Consider the following 22685-nt stretch of genomic DNA (forward strand, 5'->3'; position numbering starts at 1 on the left):
CTAGCGCAATGGGGCAAAAGCTCTGGCAGACCAATGGCGAAGGGAAGACGAGGGGGGGGGGGGGGGGAGGCTTCCTGACCATCAGAGGAGTTGGTCCTCACTTTATCTCCTCTACTTCGTAGGAGAACAGTTTGTTAGAGCCTTACCTCTCGAGTCACTGGACAATTAGTGTTTCGAGTCGGTTTTGAAGCTGCCTATATTGGACGCCCATTAGCTTCATCACAGTCGTCGTCTTCACGACGAAATTTCGTCAGACTAACAGGGAATCCGTTACTCTTCTGTTCACAGCGGTTGCACTTAACATAACTTTTCTCTACTTCTAATTAGCGTTGTAAAGCGTTCTATCACTGATACGCTAGCTTCGGTTACAATTAATTTGCATCTTACTGTGGGCCCAGTTACGTATAGGTGATTCATCAATCTGTTCAGATAGGTCACGTATTTCATTTTGCCATTGCCTTATTTTGGTACGTAAATTTTCAGGAACTCGTAGCGCTTAAGATCCCCATGATGACAATGAAGTCCCATATTCCTTGACAGAGCGTAGGGGACGATGCGGGAGACCCGCACCGCTGTATTAGGCAAGGTCCTAGTAGAGGTGGTTTGCCATTGCCTTCCTCCGACCGTAATGGGGATGAATGATGATGAAGACGACACAACACCCAGTCATCTCGAGGTAGGTGAAAATCCCTGACCCGCCGGGAATCGAACCAGGGACTCCGATCTCGGGAAGTGAGAGAACGCTACCGCCAGACCACGAGCTGCGGACAAGATTTCCGTACAGATCATATTTGAATTCCATGCTCATGTTTGTCTTTAGCCAATTTATTTCCTTAAATACCCTAGGTGAGAATTTCTGTGTTGAATTACACAATTCCCTTGCATTCCTACCCGTCATTAATTAGAAGGGCAAAAAGTAATGAATCTCTTAATTTAATCTTCGAGATGTTTAGCCAAGGCTGGTTGCATAGGGACCAAATGAGTTCAGAGTCTTTCCTTGCGCATATTTCATGAGCACGTCACGAGTGTGGTGTGCGTCAGAGCTTGACTGTCACATTTCTACAGACGTTTACTTAAATTCAAATGTGATACGTAGTTGTGGGACAGGTTACCTAGCGTGCCACTGTCATTGTAACACACCCTCCGCATCAATGTTCTGCTCAAGGGTAACAGATGGGAAACGAAGTTTGCCGGTCTGATAACGCGACTGAGTTTCTTTAATTTTTTTATTTATTGTGGTCATTTTGCGAGATGTATGTCGGAGGGAGTAGTACTTCCTGCCATTGCAAGCTTGACAAGAACGGTATTCTTGTCGAGCAGGAGAACACAGCGATTGTTTTCAAAATAGCTTCACTATCCCTCACCGTCACATTTATTTCTAACAAAATAACTGGTGTTTACCATCATGAGTCATCCTCAGATTATGAAAAGCAGGGCGTCGTCAACACTGACAACGCGGTCGCCGCAGTGCTCGCACTGAACAACGGCCTGAATCTGATTATCTGAGGATAGTCGATGCCAGCCGAAACACGTGACTTCTTTAGAAATAAATATGACTGTACTGGATAACTGAGTTATTTTCCCAATAAAACAATGAGCGCCTAACTGGAAATCGAACCCGGAACCTTTGCCCGTCATGGGAAATTCCGTCCCAGACCAGGCACGATCCACGATCGGCCTCACCAACAATGAACTCGCAGTCGCGATGACGGCGTTTGAAATCCTCATCTGGCCATCCATACGCTTCTTGCTTTTTCCCTAAATCGATCTTGGCAAATGTCTGGAAAGTTATTTTCTTCCTATCATTTCCAAAACTGAGTTTGCTTCTTGTTTCTGATGACCTCATCGTCGACGGGTCGTTAATATTTAGTACTTTTTTTTATCTTTTCGTGCTCTCCTCATAACCCAACCTGGTTGAACGAGGCTTTCGTAAGCGACCTCTTTCGTGCTTAAATTACACCTAGGATTCTTCTATGAAATCTGAAACTTACATCTCCCTTCCGCGTGGTTAAATTTCACAGCAGGTGAAAAGGATACTGCCAAGCGTGCACGAAATAAAGTACGTGACATATGTTCGTAACCACTGTGTGTCAAATACACGAAAGGGCACAGTGTTGGTAGCGCAGACTACGGTGGCTCACCTTTGTCAGCGGAGTGGGCTCGGGGGGAATGGTGAAAGTGTAGCCCGCCCTGTGCTCGAAGTAGCGCGGCCGCTGGGCAGCGCCACCGCCGCTGCTACTGTTGTGGCTGCTGGCGCTGGTGCAGCTGGTGCTGGTGGTGGTGGCGCCGCCGCCGGACTCTTCCTGCTCTTGACGCGTGCGCACCACGGGGCAGGGCTCCTCCTGCTCGTGACGCCCACGCGCCACGGCGCGCGGCGCTGCCGCTGCGCACCTGGCAGTGCGCATGCGCAGCCTGTCGTCTTCCGGTGTGGCAGCCTCCGACCCGGTCCCGGCGTCCGGCGGCGGACGAAACGGCGTCGACGTGTAGAGCGGCTGCCAGCGGCCGCCGCCGCCCCTGTGCGCCACACCGACCGGAGTGAGCAGGCTGCGGTATCACAGCAACGGGCGAAAGCAACGAGGCCGACGGGTGCGAGTTTCCAGAGCCGTAATGTGCTAAACCTGTGTGTATTTATTTTTATGCTGTGCAGTGTTTTGGGATCTATGATCCTTATAAATTGGAACTGTTTTACCACCAACTGGATCATCAAGATACCTTTTGTATAACGATTTTTGGATCTCTTCAAAAACCATCTGCAGATGAAACTTCCTGGCAGATTACAACTGTGTGCCGGACCGAGACTCGAACTCGGGACCTTTGCCTTTCGCGGGCAAGTGCTCTACAAACTGAGCTACCCAAGCCCGACTCACACCCCGTCGTCACAGCTTTATTTCTGCCAGTATCTCGTCTCCTACCTTCCAAACTTTACAGAAGCTCTTTTGCGAACCCTACAGAACTAGCACTCGTGAAAGGTTGGTTGGTTGGTTTGGGGGGGATTAAAGGGGCCAGACTGCGACGGTCATCGGTCCCTTTTTCCAAAAAAAGGAAAACCACCCAAAGAGAGAGAAAAAAAAAACGAACAACAGGAAAGACGTCAAACGACACAGGTCAAGAAATACTCCTACAGAGATCAGACGAAACAAATTAAAATCACACAGAGTGTGACAGTGGTTGGCCGACCATAGAGATAAAAAGGAAAAGCCAACCACCGAGAACACATTAAAAACGCAGCGTAAAATCGTAGGCCAATGGCCAGAATCAACACAAAAGAACAGAACAAACACTCAGAGGAAATAATAAAAAACCCCTGCCCGAATAAAACGGAAAACTAAGTCAGCCATACCAGGGTCATCACATAAGAGGGCAGGGAGCGTATCAGGCAGCGCAAATGTCTGCCTGACCACAGCTAAAAGGGGGCAGGCCAACAAAATGTGGGCCACTGTCAAAGCCGCCCCGCAGCGACATACAGGAGGGTCCTCCCGGCGCAGTAAATAACTGTGTGTCAGGTGGGAGTGGCCAATGCGGAGCCGACAAAGGACGACAGAGTCCCTGCGGTTGGCTCGCAGGGATGACCGCCACACAGTCGTCGTCTCCTTGATGGCACGGAGTTTATTGGGCATGATCCGATTGCGCCATTCAGCGTCCCAAAGCGCAAAAACTTTTCGGCGGAGGACTGCCCGCAAATCAGTCTCTGGGAGGCCAACGTCCAGAGACTGTTTACTCGTGGCCTCTTTCGCCAGGCGGTCAACATGTTCATTGCCCGGGATACCGACATGACCGGGGGTCCACACAAAGACCACAGAGCGGCCGCAACGCGCAAGAGTATGCAGGGACTCATGGATAGCCATCACCAGACGAGAACGAGGAAAACACTGGTCGAGAGCTCGTAAACCGCTCAGGGAATCGCTACAGATAACGAAGGACTCACCTGAGCAGGAGCGGATATACTCTAGGGCACGAAAGATGGCGACTAGCTCAGCAGTGTAAACGCTGCAGCCAGCCGCCAAGGACCGTTGTTCGGAATGGTCCCCTAGAGTTAGCGCATACCCGACACAACCAGCAACCATCGAACCGTCGGTGTAAACAATTCCAGAGCCCTGATACGTGGCCAGGATGGAATAAAAGCGGCGGCGGAAGGCCTCTGGAGGGACCGAGTCCTTCGAGCCCTGTGCCAAGTCGAGCCGAAGGCAAGGGCGAGGAACACACCACGGGGGTGTACGCAGAGGCGCCCGGAAAGGAGGTGGAACTGGGAAAAACCCAAGCCCGCAGAGAAGCTCCTTGATGCGTACGGCGATCGGACAACCCAACCGGGGCCGACGGTCTGGCAGATGGACGACTGACTGCGGGAACAGGACACGATAATTTGGATGCCCGGGCAAGCTAAAAACATGGGCAGCATAAGCGGCCAGCAAGCGTTGGCGTCGGAACCGCAGTGGAGGTACACCTGCCTCCACTAGGACGCTGTCCACAGGGCTGGTGCGGAAAGCACCAGTGGCAAGGCGTATCCCGCTGTGGAGAATTGGGTCCAGCACCCGCAACGCATATGGGGATGCTGAGCCATAAGCTAGGCACCCATAATCCAGGCGAGACTGGATTAACGCCTGGTAGAGCCGCAACAGGGTAGATCGGTCGGCGCCCCAGCGGGTGTGGCTCAAACAACGCAGGGCGTTGAGATGCCGCCAACACGCTTGTTTAAGCTGCCGGATATGAGGCAGCCAAGTCAACCGGGCATCAAAAAGGACACCCAAAAACCTGTGGGTCTCCACCACAGCAAGAAGTTCGTCGGCAAGATAAAGCCGCGGCTCAGGATGGACCGTTCGGCGCCGGCAGAAATGCATAACGCGGGTCTTGGCAGCCGAAAACTGAAAACCACGCGTTACAGCCCAAGACTGCGCCTTGCGGATTGCGCCCTGTAGCTGACGTTCAGCTGCTGCAATGCTAATAGAACTATAGTAAAGACAGAAGTCGTCAGCATACAGGGAAGCGGAGACAGAATTTCCTACTGCCGCAGCGAGACCGTTTATTGCAATTAAAAACAGGCAGACACTGAGGACAGAGCCCTGGGGTACCCCGTTCTCCTGGACGAGGGAGGAACTATACGAGGCCGCGACTTGCACGCGGAAGGTACGAGACGACAGAAAATTTCTGATAAAGATCGGCAGAGGGCCCCGAAGACCCCATCCATGAAGCGTAGAAAGGATGTGATGACGCCATGTCGTATCGTACGCCTTCCGCATGTCGAAAAAGACAGCGACCAGGTGCTAACGGCGGGCAAAGGCTGTACGGATGGCCGACTCAAGGCTCACCAGATTGTCGGTGGCGGAGCGGCCTTTACGGAACCCACCCTGAGACGGAGCCAGAAGGCCCCGAGACTCCAGCACCCAAGTTAAGCGCCGGCTCACCATCCGTTCAAGCAACTTGCAAAGAACGTTGGTGAGACTAATGGGACGGTAGCTGTCCACCTCCAGAGGGTTCTTTCCAGGTTTCAAAATGGGGATGACAATACTTTCCCGCCATTGCGACGGAAACTCACCCTCGACCCAGAGACGGTTGTAAAGGTCGAGGAGGCGTCGCTTGCAGTCCACTGAAAGGTGTTTCAGCATCTGACAGTGGATGCGATCTGGCCCGGGAGCGGTATCAGGGCAAGCGGCAAGGGCACTCTGAAATTCCCACTCACTGAATGGAGCGTTGTAGGGTTCAGAAGCGTCGGTGCGAAAAGAAAGGCTCCGACGTTCCATCCGCTCTTTAATGGAGCGGAAGGCCTGGGGGTAATTCGCAGAAGCGGAACTCATAGCAAAATGCTCTGCTAAGCGGTTTGCAATGACGTCGGAGTCAGTACAAACTGCTCCATTCAGTGAGAGCGCAGGGACGCTGGCAGGGGTCCGATAGCCGAAGACCCGTCGAATCTTGGCCCAGACCTGCGATGGAGTGACATGGAGTCCAATGGTGGACACATACCGCTCCCAGCACCACTCCTTGCCTTGGCGGATAAGGAGGCGGGCCCGCGCACGCAGCCGTTTGAAGGCGATAAGGTGGTCCATGGAGGGATGTCGCTTGTGACGCTGGAGCGCCCGCCGGCGATCTTTAATCGCTTCAGCGATCTCAGGCGACCACCAAGGCACAGCCCTCCGCCGAAGGGATCCAGAAGAACGGGGAATGGCAGACTCGGCGGCAGTGACGATGCCGGCGGTGACCGATGTAACCACCGCATCAATGGCATCAGTTGAGAGAGGCTCAATAGCGGCAGTGGAGGAGAACAAGTCCCAGTCAGCCTTATTCATAGCCCATCGGCTAGGGCGCCCAGAAGAGTGACGCTGTGGTAGTGACAGAAAAATCGGAAAGTGGTCACTACCACACAGGTCGTCATGCACACTCCAGTGGACAGATGGTAAGAGGCTAGGGCTACAGATTGAAAGGTCAATGGCGGAGTAGGTGCCATGCGCCACACTGAAGTGTGTGGAGGCACCATCATTCAACATCGAGAGATCGAGCTGCGACAATAAATGCTCAACGGTGGCGCCTCGACCTGTTGCCACTGACCCACCCCACAGAGGGTTATGGGCGTTAAAGTCGCCCAGTAATAAGAAAGGTGGCGGCAATTGGGCTATCAGCGCAGCCAGGACATGCTGCGCGACATCACCCTCCGGTGGAAGGTAAAGACTGCAGACGGTAAGAGCCTGCGGCGTCCACACCCTAACAGCGACAGCCTCTAAAGCTGTTTGTAGAGGGACAGACTCGCTGTGAAGAGAGTTAAGGACATAGATGCAGACGCCACCAGACACCCTTTCATAAGCTGCTCGGTTCTTATAATAACCCCGATAGCCACGGAGAGCGGGGGTGCGCATTGCTGGAAACCAAGTTTCCTGCAGAGCAATGCAGAGGAAAGGGTGAAGGCTGATAAGTTGGCGGAGCTCAGCTAGATGGTGGAAGAAACCGCTGCAGTTCCACTGGAGGATGGTTTTGTCCATGGCTGAGAAAGGCGTGCTGGGACTGGGACGGCAGATTACGCCGCTGGGTCACCTGCTGCCTCCGATTGAGCACCCGTGCTAGTGCTAGTGCTAGTGCTATTCACGGCGTCTGAGGGACCGGCGAGATCGAGGTCCTCAGCGGACGCCAGAATCTCCACCTCGTCCCCAGACGCAGAGCTAGAAGGTTGCGATGGGGTGGCTACCACCGCGCGTTCCTTGGGCTTAGAGCTGCTCTTCTTTGATTTCTCACGCTGCTCCTTGGGTTTAACTGGCTGGGAGGGCTTCACCGATTCAGTCTCCGGGACTGAGGAGGATCGGGAAGCCCTTCGACCTGCAGATGGTGGGCACTTACGCCACTGTCGATCGTCAGCCTTCCCGCCGGTGGAAACCTGGGAAGGGAGGGACCCAAGGGACCCCTTGCGAGCGTGAGAAGCCGAAGAAGTTGGACACTTCTCCGGCTTAGAAGCGGGGACCGACGTCCCCGATGGGGGGGATGGTGTTGCTCCTGAGGTAGGTGGCACAGGAGCAACCCGGTGGGTAGAGCCCCCCACTGGCAAGGGGGCAGGAGGAGTTGTACCACTCGTCGATCCGGCCGGAAGGCGCGAAACTGATGGGGCTAGCACAGGTGTTGTAGCAGCGGCGTAGGAAGTTGTCATTCTCACTGGATGTAGTCGGTCGTATTTCCGTTTGGCCTCAGTATAAGTCAGTCGGTCCAGGGTCTTATATTCCATGATTTTGCGCTCTTTCTGGAATATTCTGCAGTCTGGCGAGCAAGGTGAATGGTGCTCCCCGCAGTTGACGCAGATGGGAGGCGGGGCACATGGAGTATCGGGATGAGATGGGCGTCCGCAATCTCGACATGTGAGGCTGGAAGTGCAGCGGGAAGACATATGGCCGAACTTCCAGCACTTGAAGCACCGCATCGGGGGAGGGATATAGGGCTTGACGTCACATCGGTAGACCATCACCTTGACCTTTTCCGGTAACGTATCACCCTCGAAGGCCAAGATGAAGGCACCGGTAGCAACCTGATTGTCCCTCGGACCCCGATGAACGCGCCGGACGAAATGAACACCTCTACGTTCTAAGTTGGCGCGCAGCTCGTCATCAGACTGCAAAAGGAGGTCCCTATGGAAAATAACACCCTGGACCATATTTAAACTCTTATGTGGAGTAATAGTAACGTTAACATCCCCCAACTTGTCACAAGCAAGTAACCTGCGTGACTGGGCGGAGGATGCCGTTTGTATCAGTACGGAGCCGGAGCGCATTTTAGACAAGCCCTCCACCTCCCCAAACTTGTCCTCTAAATGCTCGACTCGTGAAAGAAAGGATATTGTGGAGACATGGCTTAGCCACAGCCTGGGGGATGTTTCCAGTTTGGCAGGAGAGCTTCTGCAAAGTTTGGAAGGTGGGACACGACGTACTGGCTGGAGTAAAGCTGTGAGGACGGGGCGTGAGTCGTGATTGGGTAGCTCAGTTCCCCGTGAAAGGCAAAGGTCCCGAGTTCGAGTCCCGGTCCGGCACACAGTTTTCATCTGCCAGGAAATTTCATATCAACGCACACTCCGCTGCAGAGTGAAAATCTCATTCTGGCATCTGCAGATGGTTGTATTGTTGGTTGGGGTGGGCGGTGAACAGACAGCGAGGTCATCGACCCTACGATCCAAGGTAGCAGAAAACTAAGGGACTACATGAAAGGAAAACAAGCGAAGAGGCAGCAGGAATGTCGAGGCAGCGGGATAAGCAAAAAACAGGACGGGGGGATGGGGGAGGGGGGCGCGAATGATGGGGATTGGCGAGATAGGGGGTCAGAGGCCCATCACGTGACGGGACGCCGGCACCGCTGCCGATACATCCCGACCCCTGCACCGTACCACGATAGCAATACAACAAAGACAACAGCAGGGGAAGAAGACAAGAAAATGGGAAACTAAACGGGTAAAATACCAGACATTACGTAGAGTAAATGGAGAGGGACCTGCCTGGCATAGCGGCAGGGCCAACGCTAACTGTGGGACTCAACTTCTAGAAGGAAATACGACTATTTAAATTTGGGATGATAGACCACTTTGTTGAAGAAAACAAAGGACACAGGTAACGATGCGTGGATTTTTCACTAACACGTAAGCTAAGTAGAATGACAGGGCATATTTAATGTATAGGCCCTAAAGGCGCTGGCAGTCCAGCAAAATGTGGATATTGTGAGGCGCCTCCGCAAGTACAACGGGAGGCACCTCATTCTGCAGTAAAAAACCATTGGTAAACCTGGTATGGCTGATAGAAGACGCCAGAGGGTGGTAGATTGCCGCTGCGAGAGGCAGAAGGAAGAACGGCATGTGGCGGGAGTTCCCTCGATTGCACGATTTATTAGACAGGAGGTGGCCTCTAGGAGACAGCCAATGACTAAGCAAACAGGAATTTGAGATGAAGCCGCAAATTTGTCCCAGCAGGGATCACAAAAAATGGGGGTTAGGTAGCTGCCCTCGTAGCTAGACAATCAGCAAGTTCAATACCCGTGCCACCCATGCGACTGCGAACCCAACAGAAATCAACTGACCAATCAGCATGATCAAGATCGTCGAGAAAGCAGTGGATCATAGACATTAAGAGGTGGTGGGAAAAACACCAGGCGATAACTAAAGGCCACTCATCGAGTCCAAATGTAACAAAACACTGGTTAGAGAGGAGCATTTAATAACGCAGAGGGCCCAATAAACTGCCATCACTTCTGTGGTAAATACACCTTATGTAGCAGACAAGTGGTGGTGCTCCGTGCCAACAGAAGAGATCAATCCACATCCAGAGCCGAAGAACTAACCAAGGGGGAGTGTTTTGGAGAGAACATGGAGAACAGGACAGAGAGGGAAGATGGAAATTACAGTGGAGAGAAGTGAGGCAGAGTCCAAGCAGTAAACCCGCCCAAGGTTCGGCAGTGGGCAGATGATGTCTCGAAACAGGGAAAAGAATAGAATAGGGGGGGGGGGGGGGGCAAGCAAGAACAGATCAGATCCCCTGTGTGTAAACTGGAAGAATACTGAGAGGGCTAGTGCGAAAGGCACCAGCGGCCAGACAGACACCACGATGATGGACTGCATCCGAGTAGAGCAGTCTGGCAGGGGAGCTGATCCAACTTGACAACCACAGTCCAAGACAGGACAGAAGTAAGGGCCGATAAAGGTGGAATTGGGTCTAGCAACCCACACTGCATGAGGGAGGAAGGACATTTAATTTAGGGATACAGCAAATCTACAGAAGGCTGATATGGAACAACCAAGTCAGCTTCTTGTTAAAAAGAAGACCCAAGAAAAGGAGCTGGGGCCCACCATCAGGAATTCGGTGTCTAGCAGTGGGATGGGAAGTACATACAGAAATGTACCATCTATGTTTTAATGTGGGGAGAACTGATCATGTGGGAGAGTCCATATGGAAGTGTGTCAGATGGAACTCTGGAGCTGTCACTCCACAGAGGCCACTGAGTGGCAACTAGCCCAGATACAGAAATTATCCACATTTAGACCAGGGGTGACCAATGATCCAACAGAGGACAAGTGACCATTAGTAGTGATGAGGAAAAGGACATTTAATACACAGCCCAGTGGGAACGCCATTCTCCTGGGTCCATGGAGAGCTGAGAGAAATGCCTACCCAATCTCTGAATGACTGATGGGACAGAAACTGGCGAGTGAAAATCTGGAGGGGGTCCTTAAATAGCCCACTTAGAGTGTAAGAAAGAAGGTGTTTAAAGGTAATAACATGGGCAAAGGATGGGCATCTCTTCATGGTTGATGACGATCACTGATGGCGAAGGCAATTGCTCCACCTCAGGACTAGCCACTGGTGAAAGAGGCCAGCTGAGTGGTTACAACAATGCTAGCAGCGTGAATAATATTTGAGACACGTCATGGACAACTGCATCAATACAACTCAACAGAGGGGGGGGGGGGGGGGGGCGGGTAAACACGACCTCAGTCAGCATGATGGAAAACCCAGCAGGGTAACCTGGCATTCAGGAGGCAGGAAGGGAAAGAGAGAATCAATGGGAAGTGGTATTATCACAGAGGTCGTTGTGTGGCAACCGGTGTAATCAAGGGGGAAATGGAGAGGAAGTGGATGAAAGATCAATGGCAGAAGAAGGGCTGCAAGAGGCATGGGTAGGGGAACCATAATTAAGAAGGCACAGATCGTGGCTGATAAGAAAGTGAGGCGAGGGAGGGGACAGGGGGAGTGGCACTCACAGGGGAGGGAAAGGGGGCCACATGGGAGGGGAGAGAGGAGAACGCGTTGCAACTCATTAGGAAGGGACGGAGGTCATAGAGACAGAATGAAGACTGCCGTATTTATGACGATCCTCAGTGTAGGAGAAATGATCAAGGGAATTACACTCTTGTATCATTTTTCCTCTCCATGGAGCATGGAGAGTGATGGTCATAACACACTTGAGCGCTGGAACATTATTGCTCCCCTCTTAGAGGGGGGGCGTCCATATTCACTATAGAGGGTCTGCTGTACAGTGGGAAGACATGCACCCAAAATGCAAAAAACGGAAACACCTCAGGGGTGGTGGGATGTATAGCTTCAGTGTCACATTGGTTAATCATAACCTGGACCTTCTGTTGGAGGGTATGCCCCTCAAATATCAGAATGAAAGCCCTGCTATTGATGCAACTGTCCTTACAGCCTTTCTGAATACACTAAACAACGTGAATGTACCTGTCGTTCCAGATTGCCCCAGACTTCCTCGTCAGTTTGAAGGTTGAGGTCCCTATGAAAAATGACAGGCTGAACCACATTCAAAGACTGGTAAAGCATAATGGACACTGGACGACTGTTCACAGGTACAAAAGGCTGTAGACTGGGCGGCAGGAGAAGTTTTGACCGACGACAAATAGTTTCCACAAAAAATAGTGGCTTAGTGGCAGTGGAAATGTCACCGCAAACTGGGTTGCAGGGAAAGTCTTTCACCCGAAGCCTGCAAGTCTGATCTCCTTCCCAGGGGGCAGATGGGGAAGGGAGATCGCAAAAAGGCTGTAGAAGAAAGGAGTGTTGTTTGGAACTTCTTCCGTTTCATACGTAAAGTGTCCGCCCTGATACCACGATACCACCCACTCCGAAAAGGTGGTTTCCCTGTGGTGCCTGCCAACTACACAAGGGACATCTGACACGGCGACTGTTGCCAAGAGTTCCAAAGCTTTAGAATTGTAGGCAACCAGTTCTAGGCATATATGAGGGGTTAGCAGCTTAGGTATCAGCAGTGTGGTACCTGTGATGTCAGGGGCTCAACTAAAAGGGTATGTAACGACCCCAACTGGCTACAGTGCTAGCTACATAGCGTTGAGGAACTAAGGTTTCAGGGCGAAGATGGAAGTGGTGGTAAGGCCACATGCCGAAGACTCTAAGATGTTCTTCCCCAGTTCGCTCACACTACAGATTCAAAATTTAGAAGGGGACGTCGAAGCCCCAAGGAGAACCAAATACGCAAAATAGGAAAAGTGAAGCAAAAAAATAACTTGAGGAGGAAAATCGTAAGGGATAGCAGAAATCAGGGGTATAGTCGGGTCAACTAACCGAGGGTATCGCGACAGGTGAAGGAAAGGGTCGAGGGGGAGGGACGAGGACACGGTGGGAGGGGCAGGGGGAAGGGAACGCAGCCTGGGAAGGGAGAGAGGGCCGCAGCATCTCGGAGACACGCGCGTGCGTGGTGCAGTCTCACGGAAGACGCGTGAGGGCCTTGGGGGGCAAAACGTCAGCAGATGCTGTGACCAGTGTATCAAAAACAACGTATCATTACTTTTAAGAACGGACGGCGACTGACGGCAAATGCAGTTATAGGGAGAGGTTTAAGTTCCTTACGTTCCATATACGTTCAGGAGCACGATTAAAATTCAGTGAGAAACTACGTCAAAGATGATGACATCGCCATCCTCATAGTGATTGAGAGGAAGAATTATCGTTGTATGAAATGAATGGTACTGATTGCAATCATTACAGAATACTGAGCTAAAGTAAGACTAAACCAAAGAAAGACCAGAGTGGAATCAAAACTGGAAATGACGAAGCAGACGAAGTGAAGGTAGTGTGCTGCCGTGGAAGCAAAGTAACACGTGAAGGACAAAGAAAGGTGGTCACAAAAACGATTAACATGACAAAGAGAGCATTCCTGGCTAACGGAACTGTGGTAACGTCAAACACGAGTCTTAATTTGAGGCAGGCATTTGTGAGAATGTACTACGTCTGGAGCACACAATTTTAAGACAGTGAATCATGGACGATGCAACAGAGAACGGAAGCTTTTTGAAGGTTGTGATATAGACGGATGATTAAAATTTAGTGAATCTGTTAAATAAAAAATGTGGACTTTTCGGCAGACTCAAAAGATTTGACGGTTTTCCCACAGTAACGTAATTGTTCATAGAAATATTAACTAAAATAATAAAAATCTGCAGAATTTGTCACATTAGTGAGTTGCTTTGTCTTTCTGGTACTCACGTAGTACAATTCTAGGACTTCTCTGCTTTCTCCATAACTGAGATAATTGCTGTTCAGTTTTCAGCGATTAGCTACATTGAGTAAATCACAAATATTGAAATTTCTGGAGTGCGGATCATTTGTGTTGACACTATTTTAGATACTTTAATTCAGCAATAAATACGACATACATGGGTCACAAGATATAGTGGCGGTTCTGAAGAGAGCAGAAACGTGTCGTAATAAATAAAAAGAACTTGTGAAATCCTTACAGAGAAAAAACTTTTAAAACTTTCTGTAGCCTGTTTATGTCGCTACTACCTACTCTTTGACATTCAGTTAATCTGGGCATAAATTTGACTTTCAAATAAATTACTAAAATATGATGGACCCAAAATACTTGAGGTATTTAGTTGCTCATGTTATTGCTCTGCATTGCAGATACCTATAGAAAATTTTCGTCAGCGCAAGGAAGTAGTGTTTATAACGTGGAAGAAAAGCAACAACTATATTTGGTATCCAAAGTACGAGCAAAATTTTAATTCTTACTGGTTCCAGAAGTGCTATGGAGCACCGCCAATATAATTTCAATGACGTGGCGGAATTAATAATGAAAACCAAGAAAGAAAGTAAGATCGTTTATCTTATGCAGTGGATTGGGCATTTAGGAATTTGGCACAACGAAGCAATAAATAGCCCTACAGAAGACAGTTTCAGTGAAGTGAACCTGCTACTTATTCAGCTCCCGTGTTCACACTTTGTCCACGTTTCAGGAAAAAATAAAGCAGCAATGGGGACAGCAGCAGGAAACATCACAGAATGAAATGTGGTTGACATACGCTTGTATGCTGCGCAGCACGACAACAAAACCGTGATATAGAAGAATCTTTCTATGAGGCATGCCACATAAATAATTTGGAGATGGTTGGGATACACATGTTTTCCTGCACACGCCAATAAGATCTGAGTTATAAACCATTCAGAGGACATTCAAACGCCAGCTGATGACGAAACCACCTCATATTGGGATATGCTGAACGTTCTCCACACTCAAATTGCAGGAAAACCTAGTGAAATGCTGACTGCATTCCCAACTACTATAAAGTTGCACACGTCTAAGAGAGCTGTATGCCTAAGATTTAACGACCTTAAGTAATTACTGAGGCCTCTGGCAGAACACACAACACAAATATATCACGTCTACAAGATGCATCAGGCAGACGAAATACTCCCATACTCCTGGAAGAATGTAGTAATTCCTATACCAAAGAAGGCAAAAGGTAATAAATCCGAGTATTACGAAGCCAGCAGTTTAATTGCATATTGCTTCCAAAATACTAACACGACTTATTTACGGAAGAACAGAAAGACTGATAGAAATCGACCACCCTTAAGTATGCACACTAGTTCGACGCAGCTCTCTATGCTATACTATCCTGTGCAAAACTTTTCATCTCTTCTGAATAAGAACTGCAACCCACATCCTTTTGAACCTCCGGATTTTATTCATATCTTGGTCTATCAATAATTCCCCCCCCCCCCTTCCCCCCCTCACACACACACACACACAACACACACACACACACACACACCCTATCAACCGATTCCTCCTCCTGATAATGCTGTGCCACAAAATTTTCGCCTGCCCAGTTCTATTCAAGTACCTCCTCATTGGTTACATAATCTACCCATCGTATCTTCAGCATCATTCTGTAGCACCACATTTCGAAAGCTTCTATTCTCTTCTTGTCAAAACTGTTTATCGTCCATGTTTCACCTCCAGGCAAAGCCTCACTCCAAATACCTTCAAAAAAGGACTTCACAGCACTTAAATATTTGATGTTAACAGATTTCTCCTCAGAGACGCTTTTCTTGCCATTGCAAGTCTAAATTTTATATCCCCTTTACCTCGCCTGTCATGTTTTTTTGCTGCCCAAATAGCGAAACTCGTCTACTACTTCGAGTATCTCGTTTCTTAATATAATTCCCTCAGAATTACCCGACTTATCCGAATGGGGGACTATCTTACCTCCAGAATACTTTACACGCAGGAGTGATTTAGCCATACAGTAGAGCTACATGCCCTCGGGCAAAGTTAGGGCTGTAGGTTCCCCTTGCTTTTAGCCGTTAGCAGTACCAGCACAGTAAGGCCATATTGACTGATTTTACACAAGGCCAGAACATCCAATAATCCAGACTGTTGCCTCCTTCAACTAATGAGAAGACTACTGCTCGATTACAGCAACTATAGGTTTGTCCAGCCTCTCAACAAGTACCCCTCCGATGTGGTTGCACCTACCGCACTGCCGCCTGTATCGCTGAGGCAAGGAAGAGACACCACCGCGACGCCGGAGCGCCGTGGTTCGTAAGACGCACGTTTTATGGATTTAGAGAAAGGGTTTTACAATGTTGACAGAACTACATCTTAGAAATTTCGAAGCTAACAAGGGTAACATTGGGCTGATATTCGGTCCGACGTCTTTCAGACTTCAGATAGTCTGCACCTGCGAGCTGAGAGGAGGGCGCTGTCTGCTTCTTGTGGGGTGGAAGGTGGTGTGCCGGCCAGAAGGAGGGATATGACTCTGGCCAAAGCAGCGACAACTTTACAGTCGACAGGCGTCTCGGCGTGTGCCAGAGGAAACCACAACGATGCAGCACACGACTGGGGCGTGGCGTGCACGTGATCTGCACGTAGTCTGCACGTGGTCTGCACCTGGACGGCCGTGCCGACCGCATTCGAACGGTTCCCGGCCCGAACACTGTATTCGGCACGTAGCTTACAAACTGCTGCCGTGGTTGTATAGCGTGACAGACACTACGTACTCGTCATTTGCACAGTGTTGCTAGAGATGAATCTGAGCTTTCTGTATTCTGGTGTGTCGTGTTCGCCCAAGATCCTTTCTGACGCCAGCTAATTTCATTGTCACCCCAAGTCGTCCTAATACTAAGATTGGCGGACATTATTGAGGCCTGTGCTTCCACGGATAGTCAAGTTTGTTTTATTGGTGTTTATGAAGTCAGTTTCAAATTGTTTGAGCTTCTAAATTTCTGGAGTCCTGTTTACGAGGCTTGACTTATAAATAAAGTTGTTTAATGGACTACCAAATGAGCCTAGTAACAACCAGCATTCTATTCTACAACATTATATTCCCCATTTGTTTCACAGTATTTAAGATCAAGAGTAGCTCATAGCTCTTAAGATATGCCTTTTAGAGCTCAAGATTACTTGACTTTTTTGTTTCGAATGACCATTCTAGTCATATCCCTGAATATTAACCATCACTTCTGAAACACCCTCTACACTAGTTGTCCAGAAACTAGACTTAGTTGCGAAGTGTTTAAGGACGTGGAAGGGGAGCAATTGTTGAGAAGAAACTTTTAGCCTACCCCCAATATTATTCAGCTTGTACCTTCCGCAGGCAGTAAAGAAAACGAGCAAATATTTGGGAAGTATATAAAACTTCAAGGAGAAGAAACAAAAAATATAGGGTTATCCGATGACATTCTAATTCTGTCAGACAGCGAAAGACTGGTAGATCTGTCGAACTGAATGGATAGTGTCTTGAAAGGTCGTTACCAACATAAGTCAAACAAGTGTCATCAAATGTAGTCTAATTAAATCAGACGATCTTGAGAGTATTAGTAAGAATGAGAGACACTGAAAATAGTAGAAGAGTTTTTCTATTTGGGCAGTAAAACATCAAACGTTGACCCAAATAGATAGGACGTAAAATGCAGATTGACAATAGCAAGAAATTATTTTCTGAAGAAGAGGAATATGTTAATATCTAATGCCAATTAAGCTGTTAGAAAGCCTTTTTGGAGATATTTGTCTGGAGTGTAGCCTTGAATGCAAGACAAACATGGATTATCAATTGTTCACAAAAAAATAGAAGTCTTTGAAATGTGCTGCAGAAAAATACTGTAGATTACACGAGGTAAATCGAGTAACCGATGAAATGATACAGACTCGAATTACAGAAAATATAGCTTTACGGCACAAACTCACCAAATAAGGCATCGATTGACAGGACATAATTACGATCCACCAACCAATTGTCAGTTTGGTAAAAACCAGCGTTAGCAGGTAAAAATTGTAGGGGTAGATCAAGACACGAGACTAGTATTTTTTTGGGTCATCGCTCTTCTCACTAGTTTAATGCGGTCCGCCACGAATTCCTCTTCTGTGCAATCTTTTCATCTCAGAGCTGCACTTGCAACCAACGTCCGCTATTATTTTCACCATCTCGGTCTCCATGTACAGTTTTTACCCTCTACAGCTCCATTTAGTATCGTGGAAGTTATTCTGTGATGTGTTCAGAGATGTCCTACCATCCTGTCCGTTATTCAGGTCAGTGTCTCTCATACATTCCTTTACTCGTCGATTCTCCGAAGAAACACTTTATTCCATATCTTGTCAGTCCAACAAATTTTCTACATTCTTCTGTAGCACCACATTGCAAATGCTTTGATTCTCTTCTTTCCGGTTTTTCCACAGTCCATGTTTCACTACCACACAATGCAGTCCTGTACATGTACATTCTCAGAAATTTCTTCCTGAAATGAAAGCCTGTGTATAATACTCAGAGTTTTCTTGACTAGGAATGCCCTTTTTGCTAGTTCCAGTTTGCTTTTTACGTTCTCCTTGCTCGATCCATCATGTATTATTCCGCTGCCTAAGTAGCAGATTTCCTTAACTTCATCTACTTTGCAACTCGCAGTTCTGATGTTAAGTTTATCGCTCTTCTCATTTCTACTACCTCTCCTTACTTTAATATTTCTTCGATTCACTCTCTCTCTCTCTCTCTCTCTCTCTCTCTCTCTCTCTCTCTCTCTCTCTAGCTTACCCATATTTTTTTCTCCGAATTCCGAACATCTTGCACTATTTTACATTGTCGAACTCTCTTTCAAAGTCGACAAATCCTATGAATGTGTCTTGATTTTTCTTTAATCTTGCCTCCATTATCATTCGCAACATCACAATTGCCTCTCTAGTGCCTCTACCTTTAAAAGCCGAACTGATCGTCATCTAGCACATTGTCAATTTTCTTTCCATTCTTGTGTATATTATTCTTGTCAGCAACTTATATGCATGAGCTGTTAAGCTGATTGTGCAATAATACTCGCACTTGACGGCTCTTGTTATCTTCGGTATTGTGTGGATGATGCTTTTCTGAAAGCCTCATAGTATGTCGTCACTCTCATACATTCTACACACCAACGGGATTGGTCGTTTTATTGGCACTTCCTCCACTGATTTTAGAAATACCGATGGGATGTTACTACCCCCTCTGCCTTACTTGATCTTAAGTCCACCAAATCTCTTAAATTCTGATCCTAATACTGGAAGACCTATCTCTTCTGTATCGATTCTTGTTTCTTCTTTTAGAACATCCCGTAAGTTCTCCCCCTCATAGACGCCTTCAATGTTCTCTTCCCACCAATCGCTCTCTCCCCACATTCAACAGTGAATTCCCATTTCACTCTTAATGCTACCATCCTAGTTTTTAGTATCAATGAAAGTTGTTTCGAATTTCCTATTTGCTGAGTCAGTCCTTCCGACAACCATTTCTTTTTAGATTCCTTCACATTTATCACGCAGCCGTTCCGCCTTAGTTTCCCTGACTTCCTATTTATTTCGCACCTAAATGACTTCCAGTTTTATGTTCCTGAAATCTCCTGGACATTTTTGTACTTACTTCTTTCGCCGATCAAGTGAAGCATTTCTTCTGTTTCTCATGTTTTCTTCGCATTTACCTTCTTCCCAATTTCTGTGATTGCCGTTTTGAGAGATGTCCATTCCTCTTCAACTAAACTGTCTACTGAGCTATTCGTTATCGCAGTATCTATAGCCTAAGAAACCTTCAAATATATCTCTTCATTATTTACTATGTCCATATCTCACTTCTTCGCACATGGTTTCTTCCTGACTAGTCTCTTAAACATCAGCCTGTTCTTCATCGTTACTGAATTGTTATCTGATTCTATATCTGCTCCTGGGTACACATTGCAATTCAGTATCTGATTTCGGAAACTTTGCTTGACCATGATGTAATCTAACTAGAATCTTTCCATATTTCCCGGCCTTTTCAAAGTGTACTTCCTTTTCTGATTCTTTAACAGAGTATTTCCTATAACTAGTTGAAATTTATTTCAGTACTCAATTAGTCTTTCTCCTCTCTCATGCTACTACCACGTCCGTATTCTCTGATAACCCGTTCACCTACTTCTTCCCTTGGAACTGCATTCCAATCCCCCAAGATTATTCCTTTTTTCCCCTCCCTTTACTCGTTCATTATCGTCATATACTTTAGCTCTTCATCTGCCTCCGGCCTAGGCATGTATACCTGAACTATTGCCGTCGTATTGGTTCGCTATCGATTCTGTTGAGAACAGCCTTATCACTCAACTGTTCACAACAATTCTCTCTCTGCCCTACCTGTTCATAACTAATCCTACTCCGTTACACGATTTTCTTCTGCTGTTGATATTACCTTACATTCGTCAGACATTGTCTTGTTTCCTTTTCACTTAATTTACTCCCACTGTTATGGAGACTGAGCCTTAACATTTACATTTTCAGACTTTCCAGCTTCCCTATCACGTTCAAATGTCTAACATTGTACGCCTTGACTCGTAGGATGTTACCGTGTCGCTCGTTTTGAATATTTTTCTCATGGTCACTTCCCCCTTGGCGGTCCCCTCCCGAAGATCCGAATGGGGGGCTATTCCGGAATCTTTTGCCGATGGAGAGATGATCATGACACTACTTCAATTATAGCTCACATGTCCTGTGGATACACATTATGCATCTGGAAGTCAGTGGTTTCCGTTGCCTTCTGCATGCTGATGTCATTGATCGCTGATGACTGACCAGCCTTTTAGGGGCACTTTCCCACCCCAAGGCAAGTGAATGACCTGAACCTCTGTCCGCTCCTGTGCCCTCCTTGAAGAGGCCTTTGGCAGAACAAGGGTGACTTTTTATGCCCGAAGTCTTCAGCGGCAATTACTAATGATTTTGTTTCATAACTTAAGTAGTGACTAGGTTCGAATCCAGGACACAGGATGTTCCGTTTATTATTCAAAGACGCTACCCGCTACCCCTACACGATGGGTCTCGAGTGTAGTCAGCAGTTCAAATGGATAAGGCTGCAGTAGTTATGCACATATAAATAGGCTTGCACAAGACAGAGTGGTGTGCAGAGCTGCATCAAAGCCGCGTTCGGACTGAAGACCAAAACAGCAAAACATGTTGGAGGTAGGTAACAGTTGTGTAAAAATTGATAGCAAACTCAGATGCGGCCCATGGAAGCTATGGAAGCCCCCACCTATGTATCAAAATAGGGAAAGGAGCTGATGGCCCAGCGAAGTAACCACCTGCGTCATGACTTCTGTCTCACTGTGTGACGCCGCCCCAGGTCTCCCACATCCCGGTGGGCCGACGGCTGGACATAGCTGCAGCCTGGCGCAGTGGCCGACTTCACTGCTAACGTCAGTTAACCTGCTTCTGCGCACGTGTTCCTGCTTCCAATAGTACCCTAAACAAAGGACATTCACTCGCGTTTTTAAATAGATGCACTCTGTCCAAAGCAACATTTTTACTTTCCTCATTATCAGATCCTTCATCCAAATCCATGTGGCAGGAACTGTAAGACGTACAAACGTCTTTGAAACTATACTTGCATGAACACACACACTATGTCAGTCTCCGATCGACACTGCACGGCCCGCTTCGTCTTTGTCTTGTTTTGTGGGATACCAGTATTCTGACTGGTTTGTTATGGCCCACCACGATTTCCTCATCCGGTGTGAACCTCCAAATCTCAGAGTACCACTTACACTCAATTATTTCTTTGGTGTGTTCTAAACTTTTTCTTTCCTACAGTTTTTTTTACCCTACAGCTCTCTGCAGTGTCACCGCTGCTATTCTCTGATGTCTTTTTGAATGCTATGCCTCATTCTAGTTAATTTTTCAGTATCTCGCTTACCTCACCTGGTAAAGGGAGGATGTCCTCTTACTTTTACAATCAACTTTATTTTCAGCTTCATGCTGTAGAAGTACATTTCAATCGCTTGTGTTTCCTTCTTTCCCAGTTCTACTAATGTGCATCGTTCATTTCCACACTTCACATATACATTTTCAGAAATACCCTTCTCAAATTAAGGTCTATGTTTGGTACTGTACGTGGATCAGAATAACGGAGTGATTGACAGCTGGATGTTCACATGACAGAACGAGTTCAGTTGCGGCGTCTGTTGTCATATCGCTCTCCGAATAATCACAGTTGCTAACGCACTGCTGTGATACGTTTCCGTCATTGCTTTGTTTCTTTGTGCTGTATTTTTCTTTATGATACACAAAAGACTGCCTGCAGCTAATAGCGAAAGTGATAAGGCATTACGATTGTGCAAGGCCAACTGAGTACCGCAGTTTGGCAGGAACGCACGAAAGAATTCAGTACTGGAATTGCACAGCTCCTGCTGCCGCGACCGCATTGGGTTTGTGGGTAAAGGTGAACCGGCAACATCGGCGCTGTCCGTGTCCGACAGTCGCTCTGTCAGCCCGACTCAGGTACAGCAGGAGTCTTTTAGTGAGGAATACCCTTTTTGCTTACGCTAGTCTGTTTCTTATAGCCTCCTCGCTTCACAAGTCATATGTTATTTTGCTTCTGGGGTAGCAGAATGTCTTCACTTCCACTACTAATGGATTCTCAATTTTTACTGGCGATCTCACTTCTGCTGCTGCCCATCACTTCGACCTTTCTTTGGTTTACTCTCAGTCCATATTCAGTGTTCAGTGAATTCTTCATTATCTGCAACAAGTATTGCAGTATGGTAATTCTTCCTCTATCTCACTGAGGTTAGGAGTGTATTGGGCAAATTGTCACTCAGTCAGTCACACACACACACACACACACACACACACACACACACACTCTCTCTCTCTCTCTCTCTCTCTCTCTCTCTCTCTCTCTCTCTCTCTCTCTCAGTCACACACACACACACTCAGTCACACACACACACACACACACACACACACACACACACACACACACACACACACACACTCACTCTCAGTCACACACACACACACACACACACACACACACACACTCTCAGTCACACACACACACACACACACTCTCAGTCACACACACACACACACACTCTCAGTCACACACACACACACACACTCTCAGTCACACACACACACACACACTCTCAGTCACACACACACACACACACACACAC

The 22685-nt window shown here is 47.8% G+C and overlaps 1 protein-coding gene across 1 annotated transcript in view; it reads right to left on the minus strand.

Annotated features, from left to right (window-relative positions):
* Positions 1–22685, minus strand: part of LOC126092912 (uncharacterized) — a 671478-nt gene that overhangs the window by 645353 nt on the left and 3440 nt on the right. Inside the window, exon 2 of the mRNA XM_049908642.1 lies at positions 2142–2514. Coding sequence (XP_049764599.1) covers positions 2142–2514 — 373 coding nt within the window. The remainder of the gene's footprint in view (positions 1–2141; positions 2515–22685) is intronic.

Source organism: Schistocerca cancellata, chromosome 7 (genome assembly GCF_023864275.1).
Source record: "Schistocerca cancellata isolate TAMUIC-IGC-003103 chromosome 7, iqSchCanc2.1, whole genome shotgun sequence".
Lineage (NCBI taxonomy): Eukaryota > Metazoa > Arthropoda > Insecta > Orthoptera > Acrididae > Schistocerca > Schistocerca cancellata.